The sequence below is a fragment of the Lagenorhynchus albirostris genome, chromosome 4, assembly GCF_949774975.1.
Source record: "Lagenorhynchus albirostris chromosome 4, mLagAlb1.1, whole genome shotgun sequence".
NCBI lineage: Eukaryota > Metazoa > Chordata > Mammalia > Artiodactyla > Delphinidae > Lagenorhynchus > Lagenorhynchus albirostris.
This window is the reverse complement of record NC_083098.1, coordinates 42,541,951-42,557,134: the sequence shown is the minus strand read 5'-3', so window position 1 is coordinate 42,557,134 and position 15,184 is coordinate 42,541,951. Positions and strand designations below refer to the sequence as shown.

General features: G+C 36.9%; 1 protein-coding gene across 2 annotated transcripts in view; it reads right to left on the bottom strand.

The window, feature by feature from the left end:
* PRKG2 (protein kinase cGMP-dependent 2) overlaps positions 1-15,184 on the bottom strand; it is an 83,524-nt gene that overhangs the window by 19,377 nt on the left and 48,963 nt on the right. For both annotated transcript variants that reach the window (XM_060147196.1, XM_060147197.1), the window contains exons 11-13: positions 13,665-13,801; positions 12,636-12,725; positions 10,420-10,561 (exon numbers count right to left, since the gene is read on the bottom strand). In XM_060147196.1, coding sequence (XP_060003179.1) covers positions 10,420-10,561; positions 12,636-12,725; positions 13,665-13,801 — 369 coding nt within the window. The remainder of the gene's footprint in view (positions 1-10,419; positions 10,562-12,635; positions 12,726-13,664; positions 13,802-15,184) is intronic.

Below are 15,184 nucleotides of genomic sequence, written 5' to 3'. Positions count from 1 at the left end.
TGCAACCTCCCATTAGCAATTATTTTGAGCTACAGCATTATAATTAGTTCTGATATCTGAGAGAGTTCCCTCCCATGTTCTTGTTTACCCTCAGAAATGTCTTGGCTATTCTTGGCCTTTGATCAGTCTGTATAAACTTTAGAATCAGCTTGCCAAGCTTCATGGAAAGCTCTGCTGGAATTCCACTGGAAATGGATCAAAGCTGCAGATCATTTTGCAAAGTATCGATACCATTAGGATGTTGAGTCTATCTATTTTAAAACCTAATACATTTTTCTGAGTTAATTAGAGTAATGCTAGCTACTGCAACAAAGATATCCAAGAAAGTACAGAAGCTTACACTCTCCATTAATTTACTTCTTCCTCACATAATGGGTTTTCCTGAGCAGCAGGGAAATCTCCTCCAAGTAGTGGTTCAGGGACGTGGGATCCTTCCATCTTACGGTTCTGCCAACTTCAAATCGGCTGTGTTCATCGGCCACAAGCCAGAAAGACGGCATAGAAATTAGCTGCACAGATCACCATCAGACCAGGTCTGACAGCGGTGCAAAGCGTGTCACCTCACATTTCACGAGCTAGAACTGTGTCACATGGTCACAACTAGCCACAAAGAAGGCTGGGGTAAGTTTTCTGGCTCTGTGCTCAAAAGAAATGAGAATGAACCTACTAATTTAGGTCTTTCTAATATCTTTCTATAAATTTGTATGTTTCTCAGTAAAGCTTTCACATATTTTTGTCAGATTTATTCCTAGATAGATTATATTTATATTATATAAATATATAGATTATATATTTATGCTTTTTGTAAATGGCAGTTGTATTCCTATTTATCAATTATGTTTCTGGTATTTAACCTTATCATCCAGCAACCATACTGAACTCTCTAGTAAATTCTAATAATTTGCTGTTACATTCTGGATTTCTATAGAGTTAATTGTATCACATGGGAAAATAGGTTTTGTTGTTTATGTTCCAATCTTTCTTTTAATTTTACCTGTATCTTTCTGCATTGGGTAGAGCCTCCTATAAAATACTGAACCTCCTGCAAACCAGGAAGAGAGCTCTCACCCAAGCCCAACCATTTATATATATAATATACTATATACTATATTATATGTAGTAGTAGAGTTGCCCAAATACTTTCTAATCATGTAACTCTCTACTATAACTGTAGTTGTGTTCACTCACTATAGCATTTATCTGTACCGCTTCTCTTTTTCTTTTGATCAGTATTTTCACAGTTTGTTAGTTTCATTAGTTTTTCAAAACATCCTGACTTCATATCCTTTTATATTTTATAAATTCATGTTCTTAACTTTGTTTTTTCCTTCTCTTTTCTTTGTTTTTTCCCCCTTTTCCATATTCTTAAGTTGAATACTTATAATTTTTAGCCTTCTTTATTTCCTAGTTGAAACATTAAAAGCTATAAACATTATTCTCACTGTCATTTTAGTTGCAACCCACATGTGTTGATATGTAGTGTTTTCTACTATGCAATTCTGTTTTATAATATTCATTAAAATTTCTTCTTCATTGATCCTTTGAGTTATTTTGAAATATCCTTTAAATTCCAATGAGATGAATTCAAACATTTTTAGTGATTTCTTCATTTTTTATTTATTTTTATTTATTTATTTTTTTTACTTTAAATTTTTATTATGGTAAGAACACTTAACAAGAGATCTAGCCTTTTAAATTTTGAAGCAATTTTTAAGTCAGCCATACAGTTCTTTTTTTTAACATCTTTATTGGAGTCCTGTTTTTTAAATTTTGTTATTGATTTCTACCTTACATAATTTGATGTCACTGAACAAAACCTTTATGTTCCTAAATATTTTGGGAGTGAAGAGGAAGTGACCTCAATGACTTTTTTCTTTTTTAACAAATTGTTTACTCAGTCATTTTATATTTTTTATTTATTTATTTTTTGGCTGTGCTGTGTAGCATACGGGATCTTAGTTCCCCGACCAAGGATTGAACCCATACCCCCTGCATTGGGGGCACAAAGTTTTATCCACTGGACCACCAGGGAAGTCCCCTCATTGACCTTTCATTCATTCTTCTGTGCTAAGCAGTGTGTTAACGTCCAGCAGTAAATACCATAGCACAGTTGCTGCCATTATGGGGCTATCAGCACAGACGGGCACAGAGATCATAAAGAAGCAGGCAATAATATCAACATTTAATGTATTTTCTTAAACAATACTCAATGTAAGATTGAGGTGTTCTGTTATCACATGGGGTGTATTGCTCACATGAATTAATAGCACAGTCATATAGAACATTTATTGATGAGTGACAGCTGAGATTTACTGGATTACAACAAAGTTTTCTCCTGTGCAACCCCAAGAAGGGTTGTTACTATATAAATTCTGCTTGGGTTGAGAACAAGGTCAGTTTTTAACTCTTTAAGTACTGTCCTACATCTTAATATCACCCCAGATTCATTCATTATAACCAGAAGGAGGACTCATAACCATGACTGCCTTCATCAGCTCCCCCTGGCCTTGAAAGTGAAGAAAAAATTAGGCAATTATTGGATGGGCAGAAGAGAGATGGTAATGTGAGAATATCCATTGTCCTTTAGTAGTATCTGCTAATGCTTCGTCTCCACCTAATATGTTTCCTGATGGAGACGGCTTAGACCAGGTGGGCTCCATGTGGGACTGAACCAGTCTGCACTCTCGATCATAAATTGGGGAAGAAGAGTAGAATCAAGTCGTCATCCCTCACTACAAACACATCTTCTGTAATGATCACTAAAGAGCAAACCTCTATAGCCTCTAGAGAGACACTTTCAAAACGCAGACCTTTCTCCTACTTAAGTCTTTTTCCCAGGCTTTTGCTGGTTATTCTTTGCTGAGGGGAAAAAAGCCTTTCCTTATGGTTGTCTTTAGATATCTGATCTCTCACTGATATTGCCAAGAAATGATAAAGGAAGATGAAAACACCACTTACGAAAATTTGAAGAATGAGACCAAGGTCATCCTTTCAAGGAGTCTTTCATCCTCAAGGACATTCATGTCCAAGTCTGGATTGCCCAGTGTCCGTCACCCAGACGTGCATTCCTGATGTGCTGGACCAGGCATCCTCACTGCCCTCACTTCTACTGGGACCCCCTCAGGAACCTTCAAAGGCAGCAGCACTGTTAGGCTGCCAGCTGCCAGCCCAATTCCTATTTTTTTTATATTTGCTGAAACTTGCTTAATGACCTAGTATATGATCAAATTTTGTTCATGTGCATTCTCTAAACATTGGGAATATCCTACATGCCAATTATATCAAGTTTATAAATTGTGTTGTACACATCTTCTAAAGTTTTAGTGAACTTTGGTCAGAATGTTCTATCAATTTCTGCAAGAGGAGTATTAAAATTTCCAACAGTTGTCCATTTCTCCTTACTAGTCTGTCAAATTCTGCTTCTTATTTTTGAAACATTTTGGTAGGTAAATAAAAGATCAGGATTGTTACATTATCTTGGTAAAATGAACCTTCCATCGTCATATGGTAACCCTCTCTATCTTTAGTAATACTTCTTCCCTGATACCAACATAATGAAACCTGCATTTCAATTTGCTGAATATTTCCCAGACACATTCTTTTCTATCCTTTTAATTTCAACCTTTCTGCATCCTCATGTTTTAGGTCTGTCTCTTGTAAACATTTTTATTTTTGAAATCTATTTGACAGTGTTTGGCTTTTATCTGAAGAGTTAAGTCTGTTTACATATGTTAAATTTCTTTCTACTTTCAATTTGTGTTTTCTCTTTGATTTTTTTTCTAGGTTTCCTGTTCGCCTTTGCTTCCTTCTTTTAAAATGATTGACATCTTCTCCCACTTTTATTCCAATTACACCTACTCTCAGTTTACCTGCTGCTGTTGTTCAGTTATTTAGCATTTTCTCACTTTTAATACTACACAGTAGAGTGAGAATTATTACTTTATACCATAATTTTGAAAGATTTAACCACATGTTTACCATTTTTCTATAGTCACCACTCCCTGTTGCATCTTAAACCCTTCATCAGGGATTTTTCATCTCCCTTAAGCACATCCTTTTGTAGGTGGTTAACACTCTTTATCTTTGTTTAAAAATGTCTTTATTTCACCCTTCTTGAAAGATAATTTCTCTGGATTTATAATTCAAATTTGTTTTCTCTTGGAATTTTAAAGCTATTATTCCACTGCATTCTTGTTTCTATGGTTGCCGTTGAGATGTCAACTGAAAGCCTAATTTTTACTCCTTTATATGTAAACTGTCCTTTCTCTTTGGTAGCTTTTAAGACTTTGCTTTTGTTCTGCACTTTTACCACTACAATAGCCAACATGCAAGAGAGCCTAAATGATCCCCTTGTCCTGGTATTCAGAGGTGTCCTCTCTCAAATCAGGGCTGGCCCCGTGTGGCCGACAGAGCACAGTGGAAGCACCAGTGTGGGACTGAGAGTAAGTCTTAGAAGGCAGTGTAGCTATTCCTCGGTCTCTTGAATGACTCATTCTGAGGGAAGCCAAGCCGCCACGCCATGAGGACGTTCAACCCGGAAAGAGACTCATATGGAAAAGCATTAAGACCACCAACTAACAGCCAGCATCAGTTTGCCAGCCAGAGGGGTGAGTCACCTTGAATGTGGATCTGCAGCCCTAGCCGACACTTGACAGAACTTCCTGAGAGACCCTGAGTCAGAACCAACCAATCGAACTACTCCCAAACCTCTGACCCACAGAAACTGTGAGAGATCGTCCACGATCCTTGTTATTTTAAGCCATTAAATTTTGGAGTGATTTGTTACACAAAGACAGAAGCTACAATAAATACAATTTGTCTCAGTTGGGATTTGTTGGGGTTCCTTTACCTGATGATTGGTATTTTCTATAACTTCTGGAAAATTCTCAGCCATTATTTCTTTAAATACTTTTCTCTCATTCTCTATATTTTTATCTTGGACTCCAATTGAACATTTTAAGAACTTCTCACTCTATTCCCCAAGTTTCCTAATTTCTTTTATTTTCCGTCTTTTTGTGTCTCTATGCTTCATTCTGTGTAAATTAGTTTATCTTTCAATTCACTGATTTTTCTGTTCACTTGTGAATCATCCATTATTTAACCTTTCCATTACATTTTTCAAATTGATGTATAATTTATAAGCAATACAATGCACAGATTTTTGGTGTACAGTTCATTGAATTTTGATGCAGATTATACTCATGTAACCACAACCACCATATATAGTCAAGAGACAGACACTTGCATGATCTCAGAAAGTTCCCTCATGCCCCTTTCCAGTTAAATGCTCCTCCCAGAGGCAACCGTTGCATTAATTTCTACCATCTATTCTACAACAGATGTAATCATAAAGAGGGATAGTCTTCTGTGTCTGCCTTCCTTTTGCTCCACAGTTTTTAAACTTCATTCATGTTGTTGCCTGTAGTAATTCATTGCTTTATACTGTTAAGGAGAGTTCCATTGATGAATATACTACTATATGTTTATACATTGAATTGATGATGGGTATTTGGGCTCCTTCTGATATGGGGGCTTTCAGGAAAAAGTTGTTATGAAGATTCTTGTCCAAGAATTTTGAAAACACGATTTCAATTTTCCTGGATAAATAACAAGGAGTGGAATTTCTACTAAGGAGTGGAATTTCTTGTTGTAGAATAGGGGTATGTTTGACTCTATGAGAAACTGACAAATTATTCTTCAAACAGTTTATAATTTTGCTTTCCCACTTGAAATTTAGGCAAGTTTCCTCATCTACACTTGGTATTGTCAATCTTTTAAATTATAGCCACTCTAGTGGATGTGAAATGTCACATCTTTGTGGTTTTTATTTGTGTTTCCTAATGACTATTGATATTGTCTATTGATCATGCCTATGTCTTCTCTTGTAAAGTGATTTTTCAAGATCTTTGATCATTTTTAAAAACTGGGTTGTTTGTCTTTTCTTACTGAGTTCTTTATATATTTCTGGACACAAGTCCTTTGTCATGTAATGATATATTGCAAATATTTTCTACTAGTTTATGGCATGGCTATTCATTTTCTTAACAGTATATTCTGATGATGAGAATGTTTTAATTTTGATGAAGTCCAATTATTGTGGACTGCATGTTTGTATCTCCCCTCCCCAAATTTATATGTTGAAACCCTAATCCCCAGTGTGATGGAATTTGGAGGTAAAGCCTTTGGGAGATAATTAGGTCATGAGGGTGAAACCCCCATGATGGAATTAGTACCCTTATAAGAAGAGATAGTAGAGAGCCCTCTCTCTGTGTGTCTCTCTCTGTGTCTCTCTCCCATGTGAAGAAAAGAGGAGACAGCTCTCTATAAGCCAGGAAGTTGGCCCTGACCAGACACCAGATCAGCCAGCATCTTGACCTTGAACTTTCCAGCTTCTAGAACTAAATAAATTGTTGTTTAAGCCACCTAGTCTATAGTATTTTTGTTATAGTAGCCTGAACTTTTCAAGCTTACTACTAGTGTTCTAAGAAATCTCTGCCTAGCCCATGTTGTGAAGATATTACTCTATGCTTACTTCTGGGTGCTTTATAGGTCCATGATCCATCTTGAATTAATTTTTTTATATGGTGTGTGGTGGGAGTCATGTTCCTTTTTTTGACCATATATATCCAATTGTTTCAGCAATATCTGTTGAGAAGACTAGCCCTTCCATTTTTTCTAAAAAATCAGTTGACTGTGTATGTCTATTTCTGGACTTTATTCTGTTAGATTAAGTAATTTGTCCTTACACCATTATCACACTGCCTTGATTACTATAGCTTTATAGTGAGTCTGACATCACATATTATAAATTCCTCAATTTTGTTCTTCTTTTTTCAAAGTGGTTATTGACTCTTCTAAACTGCATTTCTGTGTAAATTTTAGAATAAACATCTCAGTTTCTAAAAATGGCTGCTCCAATTTTTATTGCATTGGCCTTAAATCTGTAGATCAACTGGACAAGACTGAACATCTTATGAAATACTGAGTTATATGATTTATGAACATAGTGTATTTTACCATTTAGTCATTTTTCTGTCAATAAAACTTTGTAGTTTTCAATGTAGAGGTCTTACACATTTTTACACATTTATTTTATGTTTTGATATTACAAATGGCATTTTAATTTCATTTATAAATATTTACTGCTAGTATATAAAAATTAAATTTTTATTTGTATATTGACTTTGTACCTGTAATTGTGCTTAATTTACTTATTCTGTCCAGAACTTGTTGGTAGATTCTTCATTCTTTTCTACATAAACAATCATGTTGTCTGCAGATAAAGACAGGTAACTTCTTCCTTTCTAATCTTTGGCCTTTCATTGCTTTTTTGTGTTCTATTTCTTTTGCTAAGACCTCTGTTACAATTTTGAAAAAACATAGTGAAAGAAAATAATCTTGTTCATAATCTAAATGGAAAATAGTCAATATTTCACTGTCAGGTATGATGTTAACTAAAGTTTATTCTTCATACCTTATACAATAAAGAGTGCTTTGAAATGAACAGCTGTATTAATATGGATTTCACCCAGTGTGGTTCCCTATTTTCAAGGTTTGAATGTCTATTTCTTGTTGCTCTCCAATGCTTTCACACATTTTTATACATATATTATAATTAACCTGAGCAAGGAGATTAGTCCAATGCAAGCTACTCCACCATTAATGAAAACTTCCATTGAATATTTAATTTCAATTATTATATTCTTAATTTCTTAATAGAAGTTTTATTTGTTTTTTTTTTTCTAAACATGTTAGATCCTTTTTGAGATTCTCTGTTCCTTACTCATTTGTTAGTCCCTCTCTTACTTTTAAAAAACTTAGATGTATTTATTTTATATTTTGTATCTGATTACTGCAATATGTGAGACTTTTATGTGCCTGCCAAATAATGTTCCTGGCACCTTTTTTCCTCATGCATATAACATTATTTTTTAATGTGAGCTTATATTCCCTGGAAGTTTATGTCTGGGAGTTCTCTGTATCCTAAGTTGAGAGAACATTCTTCCAGAGAGAATATACATTGATTCGTGGAAACTTGGGCATACTACCAACATGGATCCATTTTCATTTAAATTTTTTCTTGGGGTTCTCCATCCTTGAAGACTGGGCATCCAAAACCCCATGAAGACCAGCCTGTGGCCAAGTATTCTTAGACTCTTTTGTTCCTCTACCAAGAGCCCAATAATGAGAAAAGCATGTTTTCTTGCATGTACTCTGCCTTTAGACATTAGATTTTTCCCCTGTTTTCTTTTTCTCTGAAAGTATAATCTGTATGATTCCTGGCTCTTGACAATGTTCTCTGATTCAACTTTCCACACTGCCCAGGTCCAAAACTTGGTCTCCTGTTCCCAGAAGGTACAGCAATTAAAATAAAACCTCTAGGCCACCTAGGATTGCTGGGTGCCCACAAGACAGCAGCTTCAATGTTTGAGTTCCACCCTTCACTACTGCCCAAGTTTGGTTCTCGGCCTCAGGGAACTCCCAGTGCTGTCTTATAAAGTCAGCCAGGCATATAATACTGCTTTTCATGTTTCCTCCAGTACTTGAGACATTTTGTATAAGAGAATTTCAATATATCTGGTTTGAAATATAGCTAGAAATGGAAATACTCAACATTTACTTTTTAATTTCTAAAGGCTTTAGTTATTACTCTTCATTTAGCTGGTTGTCAAATGAGTTAGCTGATGGATAACAATGGCTAACAAAAGAGATGGTTATGGACGTCTATGCCTATAAATACTGAATATACTATCTGATTTCTTAAAAATAGGTATGAAAAGAAGAAAACAAATATCATACTTTAATGCATATATGTGGAATCTAGACAAATGGTACAGATGAACTTATTTGCAGGGCAGGAACAGAGATGCAGAAGTAGAGAACAGACATGTGGATACAGTGGGGAAGGGGAGGGTGGGACGAATTGGGAGATCAGCATTGACATGTATATACTACCATATGTAAAACAGATAGCTAGTGGGAACCTGCTGTATAGCACAGGGAGCTCAGCTCAGTGCTCTGTGATGACCTAGATGGGTGGGATGGGTGTGGGGTGGGAGGGAGGTCCAAGAGGGAGGGGATATATGTATACGTATAGCTGATTCACTTCATTGTACAGCAGAAACTAACACACCATTGTAAAGTAACTATACTCCAATTAAAAAAAAATAATTGAATAGAAAAAAAAGAATGAATTTAATGGATAATCTACATCCTTCATGATGGCTTTACTTCTAGAATATTCCAAAAGGTTTTTCTAAAGAGCTGTAAGAGGCATACCCAATGAAGGAATTGTGAAGGAGACAAGGGATTAAGGCCTTGTGTTAGTACCTCACCAGTTCCCAAAGCTGTCTTTCATGGATAAAATAAAGCTTGAATGCATCAAAATGTTTCTTGCAAGTCAGCCAGATTTCACATGAAAGGACTTACTTTATTCCTTCACTATGGAGAGAAATCACCTAGCAATTACACATCATGAATTTAATTCCTAAGGTTAAATTGAACACTATAACATGTGGATGATAAAACACATCTCATCAACTGTTAAATATATTAACTGCAAAATGTTTATTTAGCACAGCTTTACACTTTAAATGGTAGCTATTATTATTTCCATATAAAAAAGTTCTGTTATTAGAAACTTCTAATACCTTTGTAAATGTTAAGTTCAGAGATGGTTTAATGTCCTTGATCTCCTGACAATAGGGACTCAGGGAAAATTCATCCTGGGTTCCCCATCCTGATGAGGTTCCCTCCTGAGATCCAAAATGCCTGCTTTCTACTATTATGACTGCCCATTTCTCTTACAGTTTTGCACCAGAAGCAGTTTACATGACTGGTAGCATTTTTTTCTGTTGTGCGACATGCAAGGGAATTCATGTTAGGCATGCTATCCATTACAAAGATGCATGGCAAGGAAAGTCTCTGTCTTCAAGGAAACTACAGTCTGTGTTCTGATTCTCAACCCTGGTTGTACCTTAGAATCACTCACAAATATTTTTTTAAACTACCAACATTCATATGTGTATCTTTTCCTCCTCTACAGACAGTGGCTGTCTTGGGACAGAAACTGTACTATCTTCTTTCCTTATTCCTCATAGCTAATCCCTATATGTAGCAGGAATTTATTAAAACCTACCTGAAATTATATAAAAATGCTAACAAAATCCAATTTTAAAGGCTTTCTATTATTTGAATCCTTAGTAGGAGTCACAGATATGGTTGAAACCTTCAATGCCTAGGCCAAAAAGAATGTACTTGTAGCACAGCGCCCTGTGTTAAGTGTGCTGATTTCAAAGGCCATATCCCCCAGAATGACAATAACAAATGTACCAAAATTAAAAGAGAATTGCAACTGTAACACAGCTTTGTGTTTAGAAATATTTCATACGATACTGTAAGTTGCAGAATTTGTCTTACCAATTTAAGATAGCCCTCAGCATCTAGAATTAAGTTTTCTGGTTTCAGGTCTCTGTAGATAATACCTAGTCGATGCAGGTAATCGAATGCTTCTGTCACACAAGCAACGCAGAACTTGGAGGTGGGTTCATCAAAGCTGCCTCTGCAATGAAATCATTTTCCCTCTTAATACTCTAGACACACATCCTTGTTCTAGATTCTAGGTGTCAATTATTATACAGTAAATTTATGCAATATAAACATTTTGTATGGCATTAGCACTAAATAATACTTCATGCTGCCAATGAATTAGACCACTGATTATAAAGAAATTTAGGGGGATACTTGATGCAAACAAGAACCACTTCACTAAAATTAAAGTGTCTACATCCAAACAATTGTTTCTGGCAATCATATATGAACATATAAAATGGAAAGACAAGAAAATAAAACTTTTCAAAGACATCTCTGGCAAACTCTGGGGAAAATGCAACTATTTCAATGGAGCGCTTGAACCAGACTTCTCCATTTGATTGCTTGACTAAAAATGACTCAAGTGATCATTTTCATTTCCTGTTTGTATAGCTTGTAACAATAACCTATGTAGAAACGGGGTCATAACTCTTTCCTATTTAGTGCACCTTGATGATATTAGAGTTGCCCTGTGTCAGCACTGTGTGTAGGTTTACATACTGAATTATTGAAATGTGGTGGTGATTTGCTGCATGGTATAATAGAAGGCTGTGGCTTTGGAACGAGAGAAACTGGTTTTGACTCCTTCTTCTTCCACTAACTGCATCCTTAGGCAAGTTGCTCTGCTGTTCTGAGCCTCAGATTCGTATCTGTAAAATGGGTTTACTACTGACTTAACAAGGCTGTTTTATGGATCAGGTAAAGTGCCTAACACTAGAGTAGGAACTCCCACCTCTAAATAGATTTATATTTTCTAAAAAGATTTGCCTATGGAAGCAAAGATGGAAGACGCAAATGCTTCTGCAGGTATCATGCAAGTTTCCTCAACCCTTCCAGGTTTCCCACATTCAGATCCATCCGACAATATGTTCCTAGTACAACACATGAATCTCTACTCAGATGCTCAAAAGTCTCTTATTACCTAGGTCGGTGATTCTTGACCATGAATGAACATTAGAATTGCCTGAAAGGCAGTTAAAAGTCATTTTCTGGACCCATTGCAACTGAACCAAATCAAAGCCTTTGGCATTAGGGCCCAGCATTTTTACTTTGTAAAAGCTACCCATGAGACTGTGACGTGAAGCCAGGGCTGAGAATCACTAAGCCAGGGAATGCTGTCTAAATGTTTGGCCTGGCATTAACCTCCACAGCCTAATGCAAAGCCACCTTCCCATCTCCTTTTCTGCTGCCCTTGTCCTCTATTCAAATTCTGCTCTTACTCAGCAAGTTAAGACACTTAATCCTATCCTAATGTTCCTGCGGTTTACCTTCCTCTCTGCCTTTCCAAATTTTGTCTTTAGAGTTTAGCTCGAGTCCTTCCTTGACCATCACATTTTTCTATCTTTCCTCTTCTCCAAGCTCACTATCCACAACACTCATTGGACATTTCGTTACAAACTGCCAACTTCTTTGTCATATTTAGTTTTCACATTAAATAATGAAATGTTTTAGAATTGCACATTACATTATCTCCCAAAACAAAATCTAAACTCATTGGAGGAAAACGTTATACTTTGAGGGGTTAGAACAGTTCACTTTGTTTAGAAAACTCCCACACTGTCTCCTATGGAGCCTTATACATAGGTGGAGCTTAGTAAATACCTGTGGTTTTGATTGTGTGGAAATCACCCCTTTTGTAAAACGGAATCTTTGCAGACATTTCACTCTGCCTTTCAGTCCGGGCTTCCCCACTCTCCACCCCTTTCATCATCTCTCTTCTCAAGATTCGGAATCAGTAACATCTGGGTTTATACTTACTCTGCCTCATACTAACCATGTGACATGGATGGTTCACACTCTAAGCCTGGGCTTCTTTAATCCCTAATATGAGAATGACAATAACTGCTTTACAGGGTGCCTATTACATGATTATAATGTTAGCTAAGAAAATATCACTATTACTACTTTTTTATCAAGTGATAATACGTTCTTAGACTCATTTCTTAATAACTTTCTTCATGCCTCTTTAAATGATCATGAACATAGCATCTTTTAGATGACACAGGAGGAGACAAAAGTTATTGTTTATGATTCTTTTTCATTACCTGTCTCTTAATATACTCCATAGCTCCCCACCTAAGCAGGCCTCCAGAAGCATGTATACATACTTATTGTCCTTGAAAGTGCGATATAATCTGTGAAGATAAAGAAAAGCACAGTTATTATTAGAAACCCAGTTTTAAAACGTCTTCCAAGTTGCTTAAGAGCATCATCAATAACACTCTGGGGGCTTCCCTGGTGGCGCAGTGGTTGAGAGTCCGCCTGCCGATGCAGGGGACACGGGTTCGTGCCCCGGTCCGGGAAGGTCCCACATGCTGCAGAGCGGCTGGGCTCGTGAGCCATGGCCGCTGAGCCTGCGCGTCCGGAGCCTGTGCTCCGCAACGGGAGAGGCCACAACAGTGAGAGGCCCGTGTACCGAAAAAAAAAAAAAGCATAGATACTACTCATTATAGAGGCACTTTACATCGCCCAGAAATCTCTAAAGCTACACTCCAGGAGCATTAAGACAGGTAGGAAAAAATATGCCTTAACTGGCCTACACCACTAACCCATGAATTCACAAGAGAGCCATGGCCTAGAATAATACATTTCTCTTGCAAACTCTGGTGATAGCTAAAGAAAGCAGTAACTGTAAAGGCGGTGGGTCTTCTGGCACCTAGGCACTGTTAGGACCAGCTCCTCAACAACCTAAATACGTCCAGATGCCACTTCTTGTCGAAATTCAACAGCAGCACGTCCCCTGAAGGGTTCTGAATGAATTCTTGCTTCCCAAATTCTGCATTGGGTCTGAGTTAAATAAGCAGTTCAAATTATTGCCACAATAATTTTATATTCACACACACACATACAAACACACACATACACCCCACACGCTTTCCTGAGATTTATCCAAGAATAAAAAAATCTGGACTCTTGACTTCAGATCTCAAACTTCTAACATTTTATGTATCATCGCTGTCACTGGGCTGGAGAATTCAGAGCGAGGCCTTCTCTTCCTCCTCTGTCCTCTTGCATGGAAACACTCAAAAGGAGAGCCTAAGATGCTAAGTTCTGGGAGCGAGATGCTCGCTTACTTCACGATGAAGGGGGAGCACAGCTCTTCCAGGATCCTCTTTTCTGCGTAGACATGCTCCTGCTGTTTCGTGTCAACTATGTGCTTTTTCCTTATACACTTCATTGCAAAAGCAACATTCTCATTTTTTACCTTAACCTAGGGAAGAAGAGAACAAGCCCTCAAAATGAACTTACTAGGAAAGATTTGCAATATCTACGTAAAACATGTTAACTAATGAGAGTTCGAATTCTTTCACATTTAAATAGCATGTAAGCTTTTAACCACTTATCCCTCCGGGAACTGAATTTTATCCAGGTGTACACACTTCCTTTTCACTGTAATTTCCAAAAGAGTTCACGTATCTGGAACATGCCTCTAGAATGCTTGTATTGAAACAAGAAAAATACTCTAGTTAGAAGATTGAATGTTTAGAAATCTCTTCAGTTTTGAGTATGTGACATGAAAAACTTTGGCCAGAATTGCCAAAAACTGTTTTTTCTTAATAGTCACTTCTTTGAGTTTCAAAACAAGACATATTAAATCAAGATTCATATCTGCACGATCCAATATAATAGCCACTAGTCGCATAAGGTTAATTTTAAATTGATTAAAATTAAAAATTCAGTTCCTCAGTTGTGTGATCCAAAAGCTCTCCAGCCACATATAGCCAGTGGCTACCCTACTGGACACACAGATACTGAACATTTCCATCAGCGCAGAAAGCTCTGTTGGAGACCATGCTCTAGATGGACAAACAGGATTTTCCCTTAAAAGGAAATTTTTTAAATTTAATAAGCATTCAGATAGACTTTTAAAACTCCATTAGCAGACTATATTTGACAAGTGCAGAAATGGTTGCAGAAATGGTGCAGAAATGGTTGCACCCCACATTTTGCTCACAGTTGACATTAGTGCTGCCTATGACTTTTAAATCAATGGTGGAATTATTGTTTCAATTATTATTATCTAACTATATAAAAAGGAAACCTCAGCATTGTTAATTCAGTCCTTTTGCCAAGATTTTGATGAAAAATACAGCAGATGGATCTCTCCCTTATCTCTCCATATGGCAGAAGAAACACTACAAATACTCTTTGGCCTATTAAGAAATCGTTTCTTCCCCCCTTACCCAAGAATTGACTGGGTGTAAAGTTTACTACCCAGAGTCTCCTGGCAGCATTTCAGATCTGCTCACACCCAGGCCACCCATCAGATGGAAGTGTCAGCATAGTTCCCAAGGTTAATGTACAGTGAATTGTTACAAATCTGCTGGGCAAAGAAGGGCTTGGTAATTGCCAAGGGTTCAGAGCCATCTCTACCCAGTAAGGTCACAGATCTCCATTCTACTGTTTCCTCAGAGCACTTGATCTGACAGCACCACTCTGCTACTCTTTGGAAGCTGATTATAAAGCTCAGAGAGGTGGTGATATGGAAGATGCAACCGAAATCAGGCCATAAGTTCCCAGCTGTCCTGACCAGCACTACAGAAGGCTGCTCTTCAAACATCTCCTTGCATTCAGCTTTTTTTTTTTTTGATAG